We start from the raw sequence: 24,899 nt of genomic DNA, 5'->3' as shown, positions 1-24,899 counted from the left end.
AATCTCAGCTCACTGCAACCTCAGCCTCCTGGGCTCAAGCCATTCTCCCACCTCAGCCTCCCGAGTAGCTGGAATTACAGGCTGTGCCACCACGCCTGGCTAATTTTTTTTTTCTTTTTGTATTTTTAGTAGAGACGGGGTTTTGCCATATTGCCCAGGCTGGTCTCGAACTCCTGGCCTCAAGTGATCTACCCACCTTGGCTTCCCGAAGTGCTGGGATTACAGGCATGAGCCACTGCGCCCAGCCCATTTTATCTTCTTAATTTATTTTCTATATAAGAAAAGTAGTATGCTTCAATTATTTTGTTTTGCTTCATTAAATGTTCAATTTTTTTCTTAATGAGATTTAAAATCCAGGTTAGAAGTTTCAGCAAATTAAAAATGCTTCAAAGGTTATTATTTTTTATATATGTATGAAAGAGACAGATTTCTACTTTACATATATAAGAAATTATATATATATATAAAGTATATATATATATAGTCCTCAAGGAATACATTGACATGCAAATCTGGTTAATTTAATGTAATAGTTGTAAATATTAGAAAGTCAGGCTTATTTTATTTCTTTATTAACTGTCACTCATGGAATATTCAATAAACCTTTACCATTTTTTGAGTCTCCGGTGTCTATTTTGTGTTTTGGCAATTCACTGCCAAATGAAACAGAGTCTACACCTGTGCATAGATTATAAAAAAGCCGGTAAGTCTCTCCCACGGTTCCCTTTGCAATGAGGGTACAGACACTTGACTTAGAAATAGTGCATCAGAGGTGGCCACCTCGACTTTTAAGCCAAGCCAATACCCCAAGGCAGTAGACAGCATCTAGAATCCATACTTGAGCGGGAAGCAGCAGCAGTAAAGATCACTTGTTTCCAGAGGCAGCGGTGGCCTCTGGTACCTAGTGACACCACCCACTGTCCCGTATTGGTGATCTTGAGGTCCCGCTGTGATGTCTCTACCTTAATGGTGGCTGAAATAGTGTGCTTACGGGAAGATTTCTATGGCTTTCTCATCAGTGTTCCTGGCTGCATGTATTCCCCAGAAATATTTTGAGCTATAATATCCTTTTCCGCTCAAATTAGCTAATTTGAATATGTTTGCTTGCCAGACACATAATACCAGGAGGGTGTACAGGCAGCAGACAGAGGAGGTTACAGGCAGTGGGGTCTTCATGGGACTAGTTTTGTGGCATGAGAGTGGGTCTTGGTCCCTGTCCCCTTCATCTGCAAGCCTTGTTCTATAATTCTCCCGGAGATCTGAGCTTAACAATATTCTTTAAACACTTATCTTTTCTAATTAAATTAACTGTATATGGCTTGGCTGTTTGCAACAGCCAAGTGCGAACACCTAGTGCTGAAAGATGTAATTATGAATAGTAGGAAGTGCAGTTGCAAAATGACATATATGTTGCTTAAAGTATATTTGTAAAAACTTGTTAACAGTTTAATACTATCTCTAAATTTTGAACGTTATAAAAATGAATATCTGCATGTTATTACAAGATGATTATTTGAGTGGTTAAGAACATTTTGATATTAATACACCTTTTCAGAAAATAATGATTCAATTTTTTTTCCAGTGAAATTTCACACAGTTCAACAATGATTAATTTTTATTCCTAGATATTAATTTTTAGGACTTTTTATCCGTGAGAAATATTTGAGTAATATTCTTGTCTAGAAATTTAAATTTTATTTCCAATTATTGTGGAATTGTGACAGTAAACAAAGCATCAAAAAATGCATAGAAATAAAATCACATCTTTTCATAAAAATAATTTTGGTTCACATTTTATATTTTAGATTCTACAAGTTTTATATATTTTAGCAGTATTATTTTTAAACTTTATATCATCATATTAAAGATGTGATGTTTTTGCTGAGCTTTGTCTTTTTAATTTCGTTCTCATGAAGAATGTGTTCATAAAATATGCAACACTTTAGAGTAAATATTAGGTGTTTTCCTTTGCCTTCTTGTAGCTCAAATGCTCTGACAATAATATACATCTCAATTATAAATGAAACTGTATTATTCGTCAGTTTTGAAAATCTCTCTGAAACACAATAAAATGATTAGGCTAGAAAATTAAGGATTTATAGAGTGCCCTCTGCTGCATAAATTTAGACATACAATGTCCTTAATGCTGGCACAGAGACACAAAAGTTTATGATGGAGCTATCTAAATACTAAAAAAAATTTAAGTATCCCATTGTCATTAAATAATTTTTAATGAATTGCTTGTTTTCTCACTCCCCTAACCAAATTGTAACCTTTTACATAATAAAAATGCATACTTTTAGGAAACAAATACATATCAGATATTTTCTTTGTGATGTATACTTAAGGAGGTAACTATTACTTTCTTTGAAAATTTTTGAATTTGAATTTATTTTGAGTTTCTAAATTATCATGTGATTCATAAAAGTATAATATCAAAAGCAGACATTTGATTTCTCAACATGTATTTTTTTTTTTTTTTTTTTTGAGACAGAGTCTCACTCTTTCGCCCAGGCTGGACTGCAGTGGCGCTATCTTGGCTCACTGCAAGCTCCGCCACCCGGGTTCATGCCATTCTCCGGCCTCAGCCTCCCGAGTAGCTGGGACTACAGGCGCCTGCCACAGTGCCCAGCTAATTTTTTGTATTTTTAGTAGAGACGGGGTTTCACTGTGTTAGCCAGGATGGTCTTGATCTCCTGACCTCGTGATCCGCTCGCCTCGGCCTCCCAAAGTGCTGGGATTACAGGCGTGAGCCACCCTGCCCGGCCAGCATGTGTGATTTTAACTCTAGGTATTTTTCAAGTATGTTTCCATTATTCTATTATAAATAAAATAATTCTCCAAATTAATTTTAAGGAGAAACAAATATATGCTTCATTACACAAATGCAGTTAATTAAAATATTTTATAAAAATATTTTATTAATTTAACATACGCCATTTGCTTTTTCAGTTTTTCAGTTACTGACAAGACATTCCCACATCCTACTCAAGAAAATCTAAAAAATTAAAATTATAAATATGGTGATTCTTATCTTAAACATTCCAATGAAGTTACAAACTTAGTACACTTTTATTATAATTTTCAATGTAAATTCACAGGTCTAAGTCAATACTCAATATCTTTTAAATATTCTATTTTATCACCCAAAACTTATAATGCACTCAAATGTTAGATATGCAATATATTTCACCATATAATGATTTGTACATATACTTTCTAAATCTAACACAAAATACTAATACTTACTGATTTGTTTATTATTTCTATATTTAATTATTTTCCTCTCATCATCTCAGACACAACTACTAAAACAAAAATTATATCATAATAAGCAACTTGGGTGTCCTCAGCTGGCTAGGTTTACTTTTCTATCCGAAATTGTGATCGCTGTGGTTAGTCTGGATTATAAACATTCATATTCAGTGTTCATAAGACCTAAACTTTCAAGTTGAATCTCTTTGTTTGTTAATTTTGTTTAATATATTTGCTATGTTAATAAGGGATTCCAGATCAGAGTCCTATAAGTGGTGCTTTGCACCATTTTTTTTGCAACCTGTGTCTTTTGAGGTTAAGCTAAGCTCTAATTCTTTTATATCCTCTTTCAATTCTATAGCTTGATTTATGTAAATATAATTATATAACTTTTTAATAGGCTGCTTCTCCACTTGATTGAATTAAACTAATGTATTTACAGCCTAACACTATACTTTGAATTATCATAGTATTGTTACCAGGAAGAATCATATTTCTTATAAATATGGAAATGACATTCAATTTTGATTCTGCAAGCATTTTCTAGCTCTGTGAATATGTTCCTAAGATCTTTCTAGTGACATTTAATATCACTGAAATAGATCCGTATATTAGTTAATTATGAATACAGTAAGTATGTAACTAACAATCACAAAATCTCAGTGTTATATAACAGTCAAAGTGTATTTACCTGGATTTCAAACATACAAGCTGTTTTCAAATTTTTGTTTCTGTCATCTCTGCTAATATCTCATTGTCAAATCCTAGAATTGAGGAATGAGGAAAACAACTCTGTCCATTGAAATGGAGGAATATCAATGAGTATTTTTGAATAGTAATCAAATCTACCTTACAGATAAGAGCAGGCCAGCTTCAAAGGTCAATATATGTTCATTACAACCAGAAATAAAACAATTATCAATGACTCTAACAGACATTGTGGGCAAAACAAACAAACAAAAATCCAGTGGTTGGTGTATTAAAGGACTAAATTTTAATCCTAGTTCTGTTGCTAGTTCTACAAATAGAGAAATTAATTTAAGTTATTTAGAATAATTTAAATAAGGATCCCAGTGAAATTTCTTTATTACAATCAAATTTGAAATACTTAAAATTATTTTTAGATCCCCAGTAAATGACTATTTTTTAAGATTGTTAGGTGGCTTGTTGGAATTCTGTGTCATTTCAAATGATTTTTTTCATTCACATACAGCCACAATATGAAGATGGATAGAATTCCATGTTAAAATTAGAAACATATATATCCTCCTATGTAAGAAAATATTATGAGTGAGAGGAATTGAGAGGCAAGCATGAAATATATGGAAGAAAGCAAGCAGAATGTCAATACTGGCAAAGCCAAATTAAATATATGTAATCTACTGTAAAGTTAATTGTCAGAATAATAAATTTAAAAGCTTTTATTCAATATTTGTAATTTTTAATAAGTTGCAAAATGTTTTCTCTCATTAAGATGATCAGATACAAATATCAAAAATTAGAAAAATGGCTATAAAATTGAATGCATCCTTGAAATTATTTTAAAATTGAAGCCAACTTTTTTCTTTTAATTCTTAAATTATTTAGAATGCGCACAGCTTTGGAAAAAGAAATAGAGAGACTGGAGTCAGCTTTGTCTCTGTGGAAGTGGAAGTATGAAGAACTGAAAGAATCGAAGCCAAAAAATGTGAAAGAGGTATGGGGGAATATGATGGAAAGGAAGAAATGAAGCCTAGCTTTTTCTTTCTTTGGATGTGTAAGCAAGTGGGCAGAAAGGCATGACAGACAAGAGGAAGGGAGGTTAAAAATTGGAATTTCCTCTATAAGAGTAATATTTGAAATCACTTGTCAATAGCGGGCTTAGTCAAATTCAGACTATATGACATCTTGTTTTTATTTACACATTTGTGGCAGTTTTATATTGGTCATTATTTATTTTCAAAAATCTTATTCCATATATTTAAGATATAAAAATGATGTTTTGATATACATATTGATAGTTAAATGGTGAATGATCAGCTACATGACACAATTAATATCCATTCTAGGCACATTAGAAGGGATGGTTAAAGATGTCCTCTGATAGCACACCATCTATCATAAATGACTTTATCTTATTCTTTCATGAAGCAGCCTGATAATATCAATTTATCTCAGGCATATTGAGGTTCTTTTCATATCGACATTGTAGTTATTTGGGATCAGCCACTTGCCAGAGTACTTTTCTTTTGCATTTTCATCAATAAAATGACATCATGAACCTTTCCCATTTCGATGATTTATTACCATTTATTATTTGAGTAGTATTGTACATGTTATGTGTATTAAAGCATGACATTACATAAGTGTGTGGGAAAGAATAATGAGTAAAGAAAAGAAAAATAATGGGCAAAATAATGACTATTTTCACATGAGTTAACATTTAGTGGGTGTGTGTGCAATATAAATATAAGATATGCACATGGATATACGGATCCATAGTATTTATATGTACAGGAACCTCTCTCTGAGTATGACATTCACAATACATTGATGTATACTGGAAAAATAGTTCATGACACAAAAACACATTATGTTTAGAATGTGTGTTTATGTGCTCTATAATATAATGGGTTCTAATTTTGACTGAAAAAGCTAATATTTAAGATGCAAAAAAGTAAAAAAAAAAAATGCATTTACTACCTCTTGCCACTAGTGTGCAGCACAGACCTGATAATCTTCCTCATAGTTTCATAAGCCTTTATTTGAGTAACATTTATGTGGCAAATATCCTGAAAAAGTCAAGTTTTTGAGTTGGTTTAAAAAGCAATATGTGTATTTGAAAATGTTTAATGTTTTATGTTCAAATGTGATTTTTGGTAGCAAAGTAAGTGAGAGAAAAAATCAAAGTATGACATTACCCAGTGTAAGGTGGATCTGATGACCATTCAGAAATATTTATTAATACATATATGATGCTTTTGGTAGATAAAATGCTGATAGGGTTTCAGAACAGGAGAAACCTCAAAATTGTGAAAAATTTTTCTTTTGAGTGCATATTTCAGTTAAATGAACCACAAAGTTGAATAATGAATGCAGTGAATATAAAATTTTGTAGACATTGAAAATTTATAAATATAAAGATCATTGTTTGAATTATTTATATGGAAATTTTTAAAAAATATGTCTGTTCATTCCTAAGATACATTTCTGATGTTCTTATGTTTTTTTTGAATAAATGTGTTATATACATGTTTAAATTTTTTTATAAAATAAGGTGAAATTTTTAAAAATGTTTAAAAACTAAACAAACAATACTACTTAGAATGAGTTTAATTATTTATATATTCTTTGTTTAATCATTTCTTATAATGGGCTATAACAGACAAGAATTTTAGGCTATATTTAGAAATAGTATTGTAGCGCAAGTATAAGAGTAAAATATTCAAAGTCTCCATACAGTTGATTGACGATCAGAAGGTGTGTCATGATTCATTCTTTACAATTTCATGTAAATTATTCTTTCTTACTCCCTTTTTCCTCAACAATTTTGATAATGACCTTTACATTTATCGTAGCTCATCATCTCTATGAATGTTTGAATACAAGTGTAATTTCTGTTGTAGATGCCTAAAATGTTAAAAGCAAATAGATGCCTATCTAAGAACTGCTGATGGAAAGATTAGCAATTGTTAAAGTTGGAAACAGATGTGCTTAATAGACCTAGAATTGTAAAAATGCACTTGAAAGTCTGGTGTGCTTTTAGAGGGAAATCATTCTTCAATTACTGACATAGAGAAGAGAAAAGATAAGAATTTAATTGTAAAATCTAAGTGTTTAAAATACAACCAAGACAATGCATAGTAGAGGTAATTATATCCAAAATGCTGTTTCCATGCTGAATTTAGTACTTACTCAGCTTTTCCTTTGCAAGTCTGTCTATATTGATTCAGAATTAAATTATGAATTCTGAGTGTGCGGAAAGGATCATTTATGAAATTTCATGGTCTCGAAGATCAAACATTCATGGAAGTAACATTGATTACTCATAATTCTGGTACCTCATTTTAACAATCAGTGACTCTGATTCTTTCCATAATGGAAGAGATTCTTTGCCATATGTGAGAATACTTGCTAACATTTAAAAATTAGTCTCAAGGTAAAAAATTTTTAAAAAGTAACTTTTAATTTTCTTTGAACGTTGTGAGCATTTGCTTGGAATGTTCTAATATATTTTCTTAATAAGTCTTCTTTTTGTGATCATAACGATGTGCCTAGTAGCTTGTAATTTATAATATTCTTTCAAAAATATTCATAAATACTTATAGAGACGCAGGCATTGTTGGGCCCCTTTATGGCTTACACTGAAGCCTTATTTTAAACACCTCAAAATACCTTTCTGATTTAGGAGAAAATAGAAAATTAGAATTACTAGTTGTATATTGCTAAAATTCTATACTCACACCTTATCTTTTTAAAACATATGGCACACGGGAGCTATTCTGCGTACCTCAAGGCAAGGTCCTTGAAGATAGTTATTAGAAATAGGTGTATGGTGGAATATTAGTGCAGTTCTGAGCTCAATGCTAATTTTGAAACATTGCCTCTTATTGCTATTCCTGTGGCTTAAAGAAATTATCCCATAGAAGTGACTATAAACTTTAATGTATCGTATCAACTCTGCCTCCAAACTGCATCTCACATCATTCTTTCCATCCCTGCTACTTCCCCAGACAGGGCCATTATCATCTCTTTGCCTTTTCCTTCCAGGTCTATTTACCACCACTGTTGGCCTATTTAAATTCATTTTACACCCACCAAGCAGCATGATATTTCTATACATCGGATTGTATTAGCCCATTGTTTGAAACACTTCAGCGAATTATTTGTTACTTAGTGGATAGCTGCCTTCCAAGTAAGTCCGCAGTCCAAGGAAGTCCACATTCACCTGCCTAAACCATCACAGGCTGATGGCTCTGTGGATGCCCACTGACACCACGCTTTCCTACCCTAACTGCTGTAACAAGCAATACCCTAAATTCCAGTAAGTAATACCAAATAGGTGATTACTGTTGACTCACATATAGCCCTACCTATGTTTGGAGGGCAGCCTTCTCCATCTATCCAGTGACTCTGCTGTCCTTCAGGTTCTCAGAGGTTCACTCAGCTGAACACTAGGCCATCTGATCAGAGATTAGAAAAAAGAGAGAAAGGAGGATTATGTAAGGATACTTTATATGGGCCAGGCTTGTGAGTAGCATACATTATTTCCACTTATAACTCACAGATGAGTACTCATTTGTACAGCAATACCTAATTGCAAGGCATGTTGAGCAATGCATTTAAGCTGTATAACCCAAAAGAAAAAGAAAATGGATTTGGCAAGCATCTAACTAGTTTCTGCAGCAAGAGTCAATACATTACATCATATAGCCATACTTACTAATGTCATATCTTATTAATAAGTGCATTAATTAAGATATGCTTTCATTAGTGTTGATAAATATATTTTGAGGACTTTGGCTTATATTTAAGGGAAAGTGGGACTTCTAATCCAAATCTCTCATATTGAGAGTCTGGCTTCCCTCGGGAGAGCTGGGAAGTGGAAGGCTTTTTTTTTCCCCCATGGAACTCTTTCACTCTGTCCTATGTCCTTGAGAAAGACTGCAGAATGAGTGTTTCTCAAGATATATATTTCCCAAAGAAATCGGGAGAGAGGAAAGATTAGAGCTACCTGTGATGAGTTTCGTCTTTTAAACTCACCAACCAGCCAATTCCCTCTCCCTTCTGGGTGGCTGGAGGGAAAGATAGTTGGAGTCTGAAGAGTGTTACGAGAGCAGCTGACCATCCACAGGGATGGATGTTTTGAGTGGAGAAGGTTTTCTCCTTGTACCATTCATCATGGCCTACATGGTTTCACTTCTGCAACACCTCTTTTGTCCTTTCTTTGTCATTTCCCCCTGCCCATGCTTACCTCTAGCTACACTGACTTTCATTCATTTAATCAAAGGAACCAAACTTCTTCCTGCTCAATGGCTGGGTCCATGCTGTTTTCCTTGTTGAAAATATCTTACACCTCACACCTCTTTCCCCTCCTACACCAGCCACACCTTTTGATTAACCTCAATTTATACATCACATCATTAAAAAAAAGTCTCTGTCCAAAGTATGTTTCCTTTCCTATTTTTTTTTCAAAGCAACACGTAATATTTTAAAAGACTTTATCAAACTCTGGTTATTTTTATATTTGTTTACTGTTGCCTTCCCCATTGAACTGTCAGCTTCATGAGGATATAGATCATGTCTGCTTATTCACCCCTCCGTACTCAATGATGAATAAATGTGCTTAATATTTGTGATGAATATTAAATGAATGAAGCACTGTACTAACACTTTTCTTAATAGCTATAAATGCTTACATTTCTAAACAGAGGCTATGGCATAGTGTAAGGTGAGTAGTTGACTTCCTGGACTTGTCTTTTATTAGTAAATGAGTCTACTGCCATCCATCCCTAAGGATTTTAGATTTTCCAGGGTACTGGGATGAAGTCTTATCCGTTATGAAAATCTGTTCAGTTTGTTCTTTGCATGACATAAATTGGCTTATCAGGCCGAAGAGTGAGGCAGATAAAACACCATAGTAGAATTCTGCAAATCAATATAAAAATGAAGCAAGTGGGATACCACTTTGCTGATATAAGTACCTTCAAGACCTTTTAAACAAACATAATTAAGAATAATATAAGCACTGAATTACATAAGTTGGAATTAATTAAACTACTAGAGGATAATTTATAGGCATTGTCAAGGTACCTCTCAGAACACTGAGATGACTTAGTTAACTTTAAGACTATTATAAGAATTACGAAATAAATTTAGGCTTTTCAGAATCTACTTGTAGTAACATGAAGAAAAAGAGAGGTTAAGTTAAGCAACATCCATTTTAAAATTTAAAACACAATGAAAAGAAAACAGCTCATATTTAATTATTCTAGACAGTTAATAGTTTGAGGATAATGATAAAAGTAGACTAAAAATATATAAGGAGTGAAGTCTCTAAGTGAGTTACAAAGGTAATTACCTCATACAATGGCAATGTTTTACACCGTGGGGAGCATTCGGTCTATGAAATATCTTTATTTTATATTTCAGACGATGGGATAGTTTCCAGAGACTAATTTTCATAAATCCAAAGCTTCTGTTTTATTTTTTCTTATCAGAAGTCTTTACAGGGACATTCAATTAAGACAATTCTGTAAAGATCCTCCTCTTATTAAACAGCATTAGTCATTTTACCTAGAAGACCATTCTTCGTGTTGAAAAGGAGATTGGATCAGGTCGCCTGCCTTCTTTTCTTCTCCCGGAAGGTGTGGCCACTTCCCTCTCCCCCACTATGTACAGACATCAAAGGTATTGATTGTATACAAGGGAATGAAAAGTCAGACTGAAAACAAATGTATATTCTCCCATTTAAAAAAAAATCCTCTTTCTATGTTATAAACATATGTGAAACGATAAATTTAAAATTCAACATGGCACACGTATACATATGTAACAAACCTGCACGTTGTGCACATGTACCCTAGAACTTAATAAAAAAATAAAATGGTCCATTCTTTTCATATACATCGTATGTCACTTTTTACTGTATAAAGATCCTCTTTTATTTTATTTATTTACTTGCCTGTTTTTGTTTATGAGACAGGTTCTCATTATATTGCCCAAGCTAGATTGCAGTGGCATAATCATAGCTCACTGTAACCTAGGACTCCTGGGCTCAAGCAAACCTCCTGCCTTGGCCTTCTATAGTGCTGGGATTACAGGTGTCAGCCACAGTGCCTGGCCTTTTTTCTCAAGTATCTAATTTAAAGGCAAGGAACCTAAGGTTAGGATTTGATAATTTGTTGGAGTTTGGCATGTTTATATACAGTGAGATAAAATTGATTATATGGGGAATATGGTTGAAAAATGGAGAGTGTTCTTTTTCCTTGTTAGAACGTCTGAACGAAATACAGTAGAAATTATGATGCACTTCTATAATTCTGCCAGTTTTAACTATCTTAAGTTAAAAGGTAGTTTATTGTGGTTAATGGATGTTAACATTAGTATTTCATAACCACACAAATTCTTTGAAGAATAATAATCAACTTCCCAAAGATATGCTTACAAACTCACCAATAAAAATTATAGATATTTTGTAAAGGACATATGAAATCTAAAATTAAAAAATTTCTATGTGTATGGTTCACTAGTGTATCCTGAACAATATTATTTAGGCGCTAAATAGCATAAACACAGCCATTAAAATGAGCCATGCATCAATGAACAGAGAAATCTTGATTCCTTTCGATGAGACAAGATAATGCTAAAAATATTCAGAGAATTGAAATAAAACAAAACAAACAGCAACCCAAAACAGGAAAAAAAGAAAAAAAAAGACAAAAAAAGGCACAAAAAAAACATGAAGCCACCACCTTTTTGGTCAAACATGGGCCACTGGAGTATTAATATTCATATCAAATCAACATTCCAGCCAACAGATTTTCTTAAGATGCAAGTATCATGTTTCCGATTTTCAGCCACTTTTTAGTTAATCATTGTATCTTGCCAAGCTAAATTCTTGCTTTAGAAAATTTCATGGACTACTGGTCACCTTCTATAGAACAGCACTTGAATGAGGCAGCACCAGGACTGTATCCAGGATAGCAGGTCAAAGTATCACAAGTTACGTGAAATGAACTTGGTTTAGCTGCTCTGATGAGAAGGGACTACGGACTTGGAGAAGACTCACAGCATCGCCATCACCTCTCCCGGGTTGTGGGTGTCCTAGTTAGTAGCTATAGATTTAATGAGAGTTAAGAAATTATAAGGAAGTTTTAGCTATTATTTTTCCAGAGATCATATGGGAGGTTTGAAGACAGTATGATGTCATCCTTGAACTGAAGATATTCTTTGAAATGCGTTTTAGAATGTGTAATTGTCACATGAGGCAATACTTCTTTGTAATGTAGTTCTGAAGTTATGATCAAAGCTAGAGGAAGATATAATTCTTTATCTATATTAAAACATCTAATGTATACAAAATTAGGTGCTCGTGGAATCTCATAAGAGTTCTCATATGGATAATCTGAATGTTATTTAAAACAGTTAAAATTCTTTAATGCAGTTGTACTGAATTAACAGAATCCATTAGATTCACCTGAGAAGCTCTTTGTTGCTGTTTTAAATTCATTTTTGGGCATTTTTTTTCTAATTCATTAGAGACGCTTCTCAGATTTCTTTGCTTTGGAGAAGCTAATTATTTTTACGTATACATTGAGATCCGCTGCTTTCAGATATCAGATTGCAAAGCTAGAGGATATTATGGAAATCCCAAAGACCAACTATGACTGTTAATTTTATGTGACAACTTGACTAGGCCGTGTGATTAACATTTGAATCCATAGGCTGAGTAAAGTTGGTTGCCCTCTCCAGGGCAAGTGGCACCCATCCAGTCAGTCAAAGGTCCGAATAGAACAGAGCCGGAGCCTCCATAATTAAGAGGGAACTCCACCTGCCTGATTGCCTTTGAGCGTGGACGTTGTTTTTTTTTTTTTTTTTTTTTTCTGACTTCAGATTGTAATTACACCATCGACTCTCCTGGATCTCCAGTTTGCTAGTTGCAGATCTTAGATCTGGGTGTATTTATAATCTCTTAACATACAGTTACAGATATAATGTCTCTAAACATATACAACTGTGTTTATATGTCCATATATGAACACACACATATACGTGCACACACACACACACACATCCTATTGGTTCTGTTTCTTTGCAGAAGCTTGACTCATGCACCAATCTTACTGAAAGAGCCACAACTTGACCTAAGTGTACTTGCTACAATGCCAGCTTCTTCCCACTGATTTTTTTTCTTCTTTTACTAGGTTTATTATTGGCAGTGACACAGCTATGTGTGCTTCTAGTTTGCAATTTCAAATTTGAGATGAAACCGTCATCCCTTGGTATCTGTGGGGGACTGTTTCCAGGATCTTCTGCAGATACCAAAATCCACAGATGTTCAAGTCCCTTACATAAAATGCCATAGTGTTTTCATATGACCTATGCACAGCCTCTCATATACTTACATCATATCTAGATTACTTATAATTCCTAATACACCATTTCTAGATTACTTATAATTCCTAATACACCATTTCTAGATTACTTATAATTCCTACACACCATTTCATTCATGTGGAGTCAACAGAGCACTTTGGCACCTGGCAAATTCAAGTTTTGCTTTTCAGAACTCATAGAATTTTTTTTTCTGAATATTTCTGATATTAGATTGATTGAATCCATGGATGCGAAACTCATGGATATGGAAGTATATACTTTATTTAACTTACTGTTTATATTGATTATTAGGTGGACTTAAAATATTTTTGTATGTATTATAGAAAAGATATTGTGCTAACATAACGATACTTGATATTTGGTTGATTTATTTTTAATTTTGTTTTTGAATGAAATAATTTTTGATTATACAAAGGAGAAGAAGTGCAATTCCTTCTCTGTAGAGGTAGGTTCACAGTGAAGCTAAAAAAGTTTGAGTTTCAGGGCCCCTTTCTTACCCAGGCCTCTAACAGGACTATGACAGAAGTCCTAGCAGGATGTAAATATGATCACGTATGTTTTTGTGCAATTTTCATAAGATAATTGAAACACACTTGTTAATATCTCTGTTTCCACTCTGACTTTTCACCCAATATTCTTACTTCCTTCTCTGATTGACATGAAGGAGCTGCGGAAATATTTGTGATCTTGCCAAGTAGAAGTTGAGTTGAGACTACATACAGTTTGTAGATAGTGAAATATATTTTTGATTTGTTTCTTATGTATATGTAGTCAATATGAAAGTTCTCCCATTTCTGAAATGTACTTGATAATGCACCATACATTTAAATGAAAATTACATAAAATATACTTTTTTAAGAATACCTACATTAGTGGGATAGAAACTTCAAAGAGTGAATATTCCAAATAAGAAATAGACCTTTGTGTTAAATTGTGAGCTTACTTCTCTCAATTTCATTGTCAAAAAATGATCAACTTTTGGAAAAAGTCTGGAAAAAAGACTAAATGCTAGCTATGAAAATGATATTACTGTATCACTCTCATACTAAAAGTTGATTAGAATATATAAAGCCAAAAAGCTAGGAAAAAGTTATTTTTAAATTATTACTAGAACTTTTATTATGTTTTCTAGATATTTATTATGTTTTCTGTGATTTTTTAATGGTATTTGTGAGCTTTCCAAGATTTGTGAATTGTTTTCTCATTTCAAATATTTACTTTTATTCCGAATTTTTCTTTATCCCCAAATTGTAAAAGAAAAAAAAAATCTGACTCAATGAAACCTTTATTTATGGTCCTCTGCATTCCTTTAGGTTAACCCCAAGACTCCATTAGGCGGCCCTCTTCTTTATAGTGCTGTGACCCAGTGCACACATTGTGCTATAAGCACACACACTTTTAATAAAGTGTCTGTTTGCACTTCGGCACACGTGTGATCATATTTACATTCTGCTAGGACCTCTGTCAAGGTCCTGTTAGAGAACTAGACAAGAGAGGTGCCCTGAAACATTTTTAGCTTCACTGTGAACCCACCTGTGCAGAGGAGGAATTGTACTTCTCCTTTGTAGAATCAAAAATGGCTTAGTTCAAAAATGAAAATAAAATCAAACAAATATCAGGTGTCTTTATGTTAGCATAATATCTTTTCTTTTTTTTCTTTTTATTTTTGAGACGGAGTTTCGCCCTTGTTGCCCAGGCTGGAGTGCAGTGGCACGATCTCAGCTCACCGGAACCTCCGCCTCCTGGGTTCAAGCGATTCTCCTGCCTCAGCCTCCCGAGTAGCTGGGACTACAGGCGTGCACCACCACGCCAGACTAATTTTGTATTTTTAGTAGAGGCGGAGATTCTCCATGTTGGTTAGGCTGGTCTGGAACTCCCGACCTCAGGTGACCCGTCCGCCTTGGCCTCTCAAGGTGCAGGGATTACATGCGTCAGCCACTGTGCCTGGCAGCATAATACCTTTTCTACAATACATATAAAAATTATTTTTAAGTTAACTTAATAATCAATATTAACAATAAGTTAAATAAGGTATGTATATCCTCCATGAGTCAATCAATTCCATCCATGAAATCAATCAATCTCAGATCAGAAATATAAAAAAAAATTCTGTAAGTTCTAAAAAGCAAAACTTGAATTTGCCTGGTGCAGAAGTGATTATACACACTTGTAATACATGCCGCTTTGCCTATAGGGTGTAATCACCCTGAGGACAGAAACCATCTTTTTTTAATTTTTTATTTTTTATATATTTTTTAAGTCTTTGTGGTCTCCTGCTACCTCGGGGTCTGACTCTTAGTAAGAAGTGATCAGCAGATGCTTGAAGACAGGCTTAATGGGAGTAGATAAAGAACGCTTTAGGACGTGGGGAGGAAAGTTGCTGAGAATTAGCACTGCTTATTTTATCCTATTCGCTATTGCTCTGACTTTTGTTTTTCCTATATAAGTGGCTTTTGCTGCTTCTTTGTGTTTGCATTGTTCACACGACAAGGCACAAAGTCCCTAAAAAGGAAAGTGAAATTTTGTCAGTGATTTGGTTGCGGAAAATATTTGCACAGGTCAGATTCCTATTCCCAAAGATTTCAAGAATGTCATATGTGATGAGAGAGTTAGGGAATGTATTAACACATTTTAAGACACCCCATTAGCGAAAGATTTTATAAGACACAGTGTTTCCAAAGTAATTTATTTGCATAAAAAGTAAGCAGCATCACATGTTCAAGCCCCATTGCAAGATTGATTACACAGAGTTTGAGGTTAGGAAATTCCTCTTTGAACCACATACTCAATGTTAACTTATGAAATATGTAAAGAGGTGAGAGAGCAGGGTTTTTGACTCTTCCTAAGATAGGGGTGTCAATAAGACAAATTAAGAGGTGAAAGCTGTTATGTTTTGGATCATTTGATTAAGAATGCTCCAAGCGGAAGCTCTTTAAGATTTAAAATTTAGTTAGAAGGCATAAATGCTATAATCCTTTTGAATAAAACAACCTTTGCTCTTTACATATTTTAACAGATTTATTGAAATATAATTCTCATACCATACAATTCACCCACTTAAACTACAGTTAAGTGGCTTTTAATATATTTACAGAGTTGTATAACTAATACCATAATCAACTGTAGAATATTTTCAGCAGTCCAGGAAGAACTCAGTATACATTAATAATCACTTCTTATTTGTCTCCAGCCCCAAGAGCCTGAGAATACCATTAACTAATTTTATGCTGTAGATTTGCCTATTCTGGGCATTTCATATAAATGGAATTTTGTGACTTTCACTTTAGGTAGGTTTTCAGAGTTTCTGTAATCTGCTATGATAGCACTTTTTTCTGTCACAACTCAATAAAGAACATATGCACGATTTTCTTTGAAAACCAAATAGCTTATTTAAAAATATATTAAATGGTGTAATTTTCTCTTTCCCATAGGAAAAATGTTAACATTCAGGTGTGTTAGTCATGTCTGAGGCAAGAAACAAAAATTTTTAAATATTATTTTTCTTAAGTGAAAACTTTAGATTTGGCAGGAATACAGGCCACTTTCTTGTGTTTGGTAGAGAAGGAATGAGTGAGGAAAAAAACACATTTTAATTTCCAAGGCTTTGCAGAAATGTAAGAGCTTTCATTGTGACCATAGTTGGCGCTATTTCTTTTTTTACTTGATAAAGTTAAATCACATACTTTAACTTCATAAAATATACCCAAACATGAATATTTTTCTTTAGTTTTATATTGCAGTAATTATTGTACAGCTTTAGGCAATATTTAATTAAGAAATAAATTATGTTAATTCTTTTAAAACTCTATTTTTTCTATAGGAAAAATGTAAAACATGCTTTTCTTCCGAATATCATTTTTTTTCTTCCCTTAAGAGACACAGTCTTGCTCTGTTGCTCACGCTGGAGTGCAGTGGCACAATCCTAGCTCACTGAAGCTTTAAACTCCCTGGCTCGAGTGATCCTCCTGCCTCAGCCTCTAGATTAGCTAGGACTACAGGCATGCACCACCACAACTGGCTAATTTATAATTTTTAAAATTTTTGGAAAAGAGGTTTTCTCACTTTGTTACCCAGGCTGGTCTCCAACTCCTGGCCTCTAGTGATCTTCCCACATTGGCCTCCCAAAATGCTGGGATTAAGCGTGTGAGCCACTGTGCACAGCCCCACTAACTTTCATATCATATTATTTCAACTTCTGTATTAGCCGAAGGACTCAGGGTCATTGGGCAGGAGGAGAGAGGGAGCTTACAGAATAATCTATGAAGTTTAAAAAGTTTATAAGTGATAAATTAAAGTGGTATCATTTTCAAATATATATCTTGAAGATGTTTCTACATGGCATTTTCCTAAAATCACAATAATGATTTATTTATTTTATAGCTGTGATTGATTTAAATATTATGGATGAAAACAAAGAACTTTATATGTGTTTTTTATATATACACATATAGTGTGTATATATACATGCATGAATGCACACATTTATACACACACTTATACAGCATACACACACAGTATATATATACACACATATACAGTATATATAATGATCCATTCTTTGTTTTGTCTATTTTCTTTTAAATAATGACATGTATATATGAACACAAAGCATTTTTTTTATAATTTATACCTGTTATTCTACATTAAAAAATTATTGTAGACTTTATTTTTGCATATACATTTTTGCTTTCTTTCCTGCTCCACTTACCTTGTATCACTCACTGCAGATTCCTTTATCTTCCTAATGCTCAATACAAAACTATATGCCAATATGTATGAATAACTATATACTTATATACTCATAGTATATGTGTACATATAACTAAAGACAAATATGTACAGATACCTATAGTATTTTGTAATTTTCATGTACTGGATCCCATGAATGGTTTTCTTACTCAACATCTCATGGCCAAAACTCCAAGGAAACTAGTGACATTGAATGGCTTCAGAATGTTTCACAACGTGATGATTCCACAATTTATTGAATTATTTTCCTAATGGTGCACATTATCCTTTTTTCCGTCGTTTGTCCCTGTGCACAATTTTTCAGTAAACAGCTTTGTGCATGTATTGTTACACTCTGAAGTTTTTATTTTCAGTCTTTTTTTTTCCTTTACCTCAGTTTAAGGCACGATGAATGCCCTCATGCTAATCTACTTCAGGAAATCTAATCTCAGGTTTTGACTTAATCTATCTGGGATTCTCCCCGCTGTCCTCAGGTAGATGTCTCAATTCTGGAGAGGAACATATTGCCATAGACCTGAAGACATCTAATCACTTTTTTTACCTGTGATGTCTGCACATGGTGTGCCCCACACCAGGCAACCACTGATCTATTTTCTGTCACCATACATTAGTTTGCATTTTCTAGAATTGTATAAAAATGGAATCCTACAGTGTTTACTTTTTTCTTCTATCTTCTCTTACTTAGCATACCTGCATAGAGATTCATCATTGATATGCATATCAAATTGTCTTTTTTTCTCTGGCTGTTAACACTTTTTTCTTGATCACTGGTTTAAGCAATTTGATTGTAATGTACATTGATACGATCTTCCTATTTCTTAAGCTTGGAGCTTGTTGAAATTTTTGGATCTTCAGGTTTCTACTTTTTATTATATTTGGAAAATTTCTGGTCATTATATTTTTCAAATATTTAACTTCCCCTCCTCTTTGCCAGGAACTCTATTTACAGTATAGTAGGTGGTTTGAAGTTGTTCTACCATCTGTCCATTGGCAGTCATTGAGGTCTCACTAGGGTAGGCTATTGGAAAAGTACTGGAGGATGTTAGGGAGTTTTGATCAATGGGTTGTATCCGTCACTTTGAGGTATGCCTCAGTTTTCCAATGTTATTCTCTGTGATTTGGCCATCTATCTTTGCGAACTGGCACCCACTGAAGTAACATTTCTACCTTGCCACAGAGAAAGGGAGAAATAGGATCGCTATCTTTTGTAATATATACATTTTAAGGAGATGGCTTTCAGATCTTTGGAATAACTATTTCTGGGATATAAAACTGTCAAGAAGATGGGAAAATATTTATTCCTTAAAGGGGCAGAGAAATAATTCGCAAGTTTTTGTTTTTCTTTTTAAAAATACATGCTCCAAGAAAGGGGAAGTCAGGGGCTATAGTCACAAGTAAATCTGTCTGAAGTTTTGTCAAGCTAAGAGGAACATTATGGCTTTTTTTGACGACTACCATGCTTATTTTATCACTTGTGCTTTTATTCTGGAGCAGTTTAAATGTTTTTTTTTCTCTGCACTATGTATCATATTTTTCTATTAATTTGCATGACATATAAGTTTTGACTGGATGCTTGTCATTATGAATGTTACCTTGTTGGGTGCTAAATATTTTCATCTTTTTATAATTATTCTTAACCTTTGTTCTGAGTCCTAATTCCATTACTTGGAAACATATCTTCCATGTCTTGAAGCTTTTAAGTCTTGTTAGATGGGACCAGAGTAGCATTTAGCCTTGGGCTATCTTACCTACTGAGTACTGAGAAAAAACCATTTGGATGGAGTACTTTACCTAATGGACTGTGAATTATGAGGTTTTCCACTCTGGCTGTTGAGAACAGGGATGGTTATTACTGGCCTTGTGTGAATCCTAGAGGTTGTTACTTTTAATTCTTTCAGATGTTAGTTTTCTTACAAGTATGCACTGATCACCACCCTGTTGAATACTCTGTGGGCCCCCAGGGTTCTCTCTCTGATGGTGCTCATCTGGGTGAGCACTTTGCTAGATATTTTATTTGAAGACTATGACTAAGAAATAAAATTATTTGTTGTGATTCAGTATCTGAAGCTGTTAGAAATAAATAACTCAAAATGTAAGGGAAAATCAGTCATATTTTTAGATTAAAAATGGAATAATAGAAAGTGATTGATTTCTAAAGGAGCTAGATATTTGCCAGTAATTTTACAGAATAATTTCTTTCTACTGATTAAACAAATTTATATAATCATCTCTCTAAATGTGTATGTTACAGACTGATAAACAATCACATAAAGAACCACACATCATCTTGTATTTCCTTATTAGATATTTTATTTTATCTGAAATATATGCTGATAACTTCTTGATAAAATACAAATTACATTTCTCAGATCAATATTCCATTCAAGTCATAATGAATTATCTATTGACCATGTGATATCCTTTGTAACCTTGTAGATATTTCTGTTAAGAAAAATAAATAATTATTTGGGACTCTAATTGGCTTTTTCCTGGCCTTTCAGTGACTCTGTGGACAAAAATCAGCCATCAGCTAAAATGTGTAACCTTGGATTGTTGAAACAGGCACTGAACACTCACTTTAATGCAATTGAGTTAGGTATTACAAAATGACAATACTGATTTAAAACAACCATTTGAATCATTTATAATAGACACAATAAGGCTGTATTACTTTTCATATTTTTTATTTATAAAAATTTTATGATTCAGTAGTTCAATTCTTAGATGAACTACCATCCATATTCACCTGCACCCCCACAACCATATATAGAAGCAAAAAGTTAGCCTCCTATTACATGTATGTTACAAAGTTCTATGTCAAAGAGTAATAATGTCTTCAAGAGATGACAGGTTCTGTTGGTGAATTACTAACAGGCAAAAAGACTTTACACTAATAGATCTTGCTCTTTAAGATAAACCAGAAATCTTTATGCTGGGCTACTGTCCAAGTATGTCTATAAATAGAGAGTTGGTATAGAGTTTACTTTTTAAAAGGTTTTATTATGGAAAACTTTGACTGTATACAAAAATAGAAAGAATACTATAATGAACCCCAACATTTCCATCAGCCATATTTAATAATTTTAATCTCATGAACAGTACTTTTTGTCCATATTATTCCCATTTGCATTTCTACCTTACATTATTCTGTCTGGAAGTATTACAGCATGTATCTCAAAACATAAAGACTTACTTATCACTAAATATAACAACAACATTTTAAACCTAAAAAAATTAAAAATCATTTGCTAATATTAAATATTTAGTGTTCAAATTTTCAATTTATGAAGAAATATGATTTTTAAATTATTTACTTTATTTGAATCAGAAATCAAATAAAGGGCAGACATCTTGATTAGATATATATTTTAAAGTGTGTTTATATATATATTTCTATTTCTCCTTTTTCTCTTTTAATAATTTATTCATTAAAAAAACTAGATCATTTATCCTGTAGAGTTTTAATTTGCAATACCCTATACTGTAGTATTGTTTGCTATTTTACTCTATCCTCTGTGTCTCCTACAAAATGAAAGTTGGATTTAAAGGGTTTGGTTTGAATTAATTTCAAGACTTTTTCATAGAAATGTGTCAGTGTGTTTCCCTATTAGGAAGCACATGATATATGATTGTGTCTCATTGTGGTATTAGCAGACTGATACTCATTGCCTAGAACCATAGATGAATCAGGAGTTGCAAAGCTATAATTTTCCAGCTCAATTATTTCTGCCCAAGTTATTATTTGGAATATTTAAATAAAGAGAACTTCATCTCATATAATATTTTGTTCATTTAAATAAGTCTGGACACATAATAAATTTACATTCCCTCCAACCCTGCCATTTCTTTAACCAAGTAACAAAATAATGAATTGGATCACTACCATTCTTCAATGTTGATCAAATTTGATAAATTTTTCTTTTTTTAGTATCAATATTAAGACATGGATTTAAACTTATTGGATGTGTTTCAATCTATTACTCTATTATCCTTTCTGATATTCAAAAGTGACCATATTTAGAACTCAGGAACCTCTTTATAGGCTATTGAGTACAACTGACGTATTAGTAATAATACATCCATTTTTTATAGGCTTCTCACTTCACAGACTGACAAGATATACTGGAATCATCCTGTTTCAGACCTGGATAAATCAATTTCTTTAGAGTCCAGGGTTCTGTCAGTGGGAAATATCTTAAGACCACAGTCTGTGCATACATATGTGCATTGCTACTGAGATGGTCATTATTTCTAGGCCATTTCAGTGGAAAGACTGGGAAACATTGTAAATATGTTGAATTATTTTTGCCTCTCTTTATTGGTCATAGTTTCTGAAACCCTTTTTAATCTATCTTCATTACTTTTGGATTTTAGCATTTTATTTATTTTCATCTTTCCTCAAGGAATCATCTGTTGCATTAATTTGCTCTTCTGTTCCTTCTAGTTTATTCTGAAACATTTTTTCTTTTCCTACATTTTCTATTCTTTCAATATAGAAGAGACAGAAAAGTACAAAGAAGAAAACAAGAAAGGTCACCCAGAGAGAAGCATACTGAGATTTTTGTGTACAGTCAGCTCATTTAAAATACTGATATTGGGATCCTACTGCTGCCTGCTTTTTCATTTTTCATGAAAATAAAACCTGACCTGAAGTGTAATCATTTTTTCTTTTATTTCTAATTCTTTCCTGGGTACTGTTACATTTTTCTAATTCCTGGTTTTCCTGCATCACATTATTTATTGTTTTAATAATTTTGTTTCTAATGCATTAAAAATTAATTCTGTTTTTCTTTTTCTATAGTAGGCATATATCTTCCACTACTTCATTGTCAGTAGCATACTTTCACTATCTTTGAAACATTATTTTTATCCTTCTGTCCTTAAAAAGATCATATATTATTCAACTATCATTGTCTTCTGTTGCTCATTATTGCATGAATTAATTTTTGTACTGATAATAAAAAGATATTGAATCTAGAAACATTTTCTGGCTTCACTGCTTGAGAGCTGACTATTCTTAATATTTTCATGAAATGTCCAAAATATTCCTTGTTCTTTCCAAATATTCCTTGTTCTCTCCAAAAATGCCTGGCTCTGCCCCATACTCTACTTTTAGCTGGATTATTTCTTTTCTCTGCTTGTATTGCCACTATTCCCATCCATATGAATTCTATTATCAGTATTCTCCTCTCAGTAGAGGGTGTGTTTTTGAAGGAAGCTTTGTGTTTTCTGTTTTGCTTTGTTTTGTTTATGAGAGTATACAGGATTAAAATTGTCCTAGTTCTTTAGGCTTTACCACAAGCCTCTTCTATTCACTCACAAATCAGGTGGTGTAAAAATGTGTGAACTCTCCTAGTCTTATTTACTGTTTTCACATTGGCCTGACACATTTGTCAAGGCATGACTATTGCCAACTTAAGAGTTCTCATGTTCTCATGACCTGTTCCTTTTCTTATATTTTCACAAATAGATGCTGATCTTCTGCAATTCATGAAGTGTCAGTAGATTTTCTTAACCTATTTGTATCTTAGGGTTCATTGGGATAACTTTTCACCTCATTTTGTTATAGGCATCTACAATTTTGATTTTGTTAAGTTCACTGCTCCGACTGGTTTTATGGAGAGATTTGCAGACTTTAGAATAATTACCATCATCATACCACTGCCATCTCCCTATAGTTCCTCAGAGGAACAGGTACATATTTTTTAATTCCAGATTCACAACTTCCATAAATGGTTATTCATAAATTAATCTGCCTAAGGAAGTACTATGCAAGCAAGTTTTCCTTCCCTATATTACCTTCCATCTACTTTTCAAATGAAGGGCATACTTGTCTCTTTTTCTCAGTATTATTTTAAGCATTTTGCCAGAGTAGAAAAACACTTGGGAGTACTTAACAGAGAGATATGTTGAAATATTGTTGTTGAGAAATAAACTAATCAATGGGTCACAAACCTTTGGCATTTCAGGTGGTTTCTAATTTTCTCTTTTGGCATTTCAGGTGGTTTCTAATTTTCTCTTTATAAGAATATCAGAATATGACCTACCAGACTGGTCAGCTTACAAATAATTACAAATAAATTTTGATATTAGTTAAAAATGTGGCTTTGCCATATATTTAGAAGGATATTTAATAAAACACAACAACTCTAGTAAACTAAAACTTCTTCCATGTCTATCTAACGTGTGATTAATTTTCTTAATGCCTACATTAACAAACAAATGATAATTCTTATCTCATTCTATCAGTAAGTAATTTCATCCATGAACACACAAATTAATTGAAAAAAGTTCATCTATCTCACTAAGAGATGCATTTCTAGTAAATGATTAGTTTATATTTAATAATTGTCAAAATATGTACTATCTTGTTTATTTTTTAAGCAATTGTGTACACATAACAATTATTAGGGTAATTCATTCCGAAAGAAACTTTTAAAAATACTTGGGGGGTTATAGTAATAATAGATACACACATACTTTATACCCATATTTTTATGACATGCTATAGAGTAAAAACTTTCTCAAGTATAAACATTTCACATGTCATGGTATGATAATCTAGAGGCAATGGGATAATAAAAATTGAAGGAATAAAATAACAATATAAAATTGTAAGTAGATGATGGCAAATATCACATTTCTATGTTTTTAACATATCATTGCTTACAGTAAAGTGTGATATAATCATTCTATTTAAAATGTCAACATGTAGACTTTTGTCCAGGCCGGACGCAAGATAGTTGTACTCTTGTGAAGACATGTTGGCTGTCCTTGCCTCTGAGCCCAATTTAGCC

General features: G+C 33.0%; 1 protein-coding gene across 4 annotated transcripts in view; it reads left to right on the top strand.

The window, feature by feature from the left end:
* The window catches only part of CCDC102B (coiled-coil domain containing 102B), a 340,875-nt gene that overhangs the window by 123,312 nt on the left and 192,664 nt on the right, over positions 1-24,899 (top strand). For all 4 annotated transcript variants that reach the window (XM_055296847.2, XM_063636884.1, XM_055296854.2 and 1 more), the window contains one exon: positions 4,843-4,951. In XM_055296847.2, coding sequence (XP_055152822.2) covers positions 4,843-4,951 — 109 coding nt within the window. The remainder of the gene's footprint in view (positions 1-4,842; positions 4,952-24,899) is intronic.

This window comes from Symphalangus syndactylus, chromosome 1 (assembly GCF_028878055.3).
Source record: "Symphalangus syndactylus isolate Jambi chromosome 1, NHGRI_mSymSyn1-v2.1_pri, whole genome shotgun sequence".
Lineage (NCBI taxonomy): Eukaryota > Metazoa > Chordata > Mammalia > Primates > Hylobatidae > Symphalangus > Symphalangus syndactylus.
Note: the sequence above shows the minus strand (reverse complement) of the source record. Positions and strands in the feature narration are given on the sequence as shown.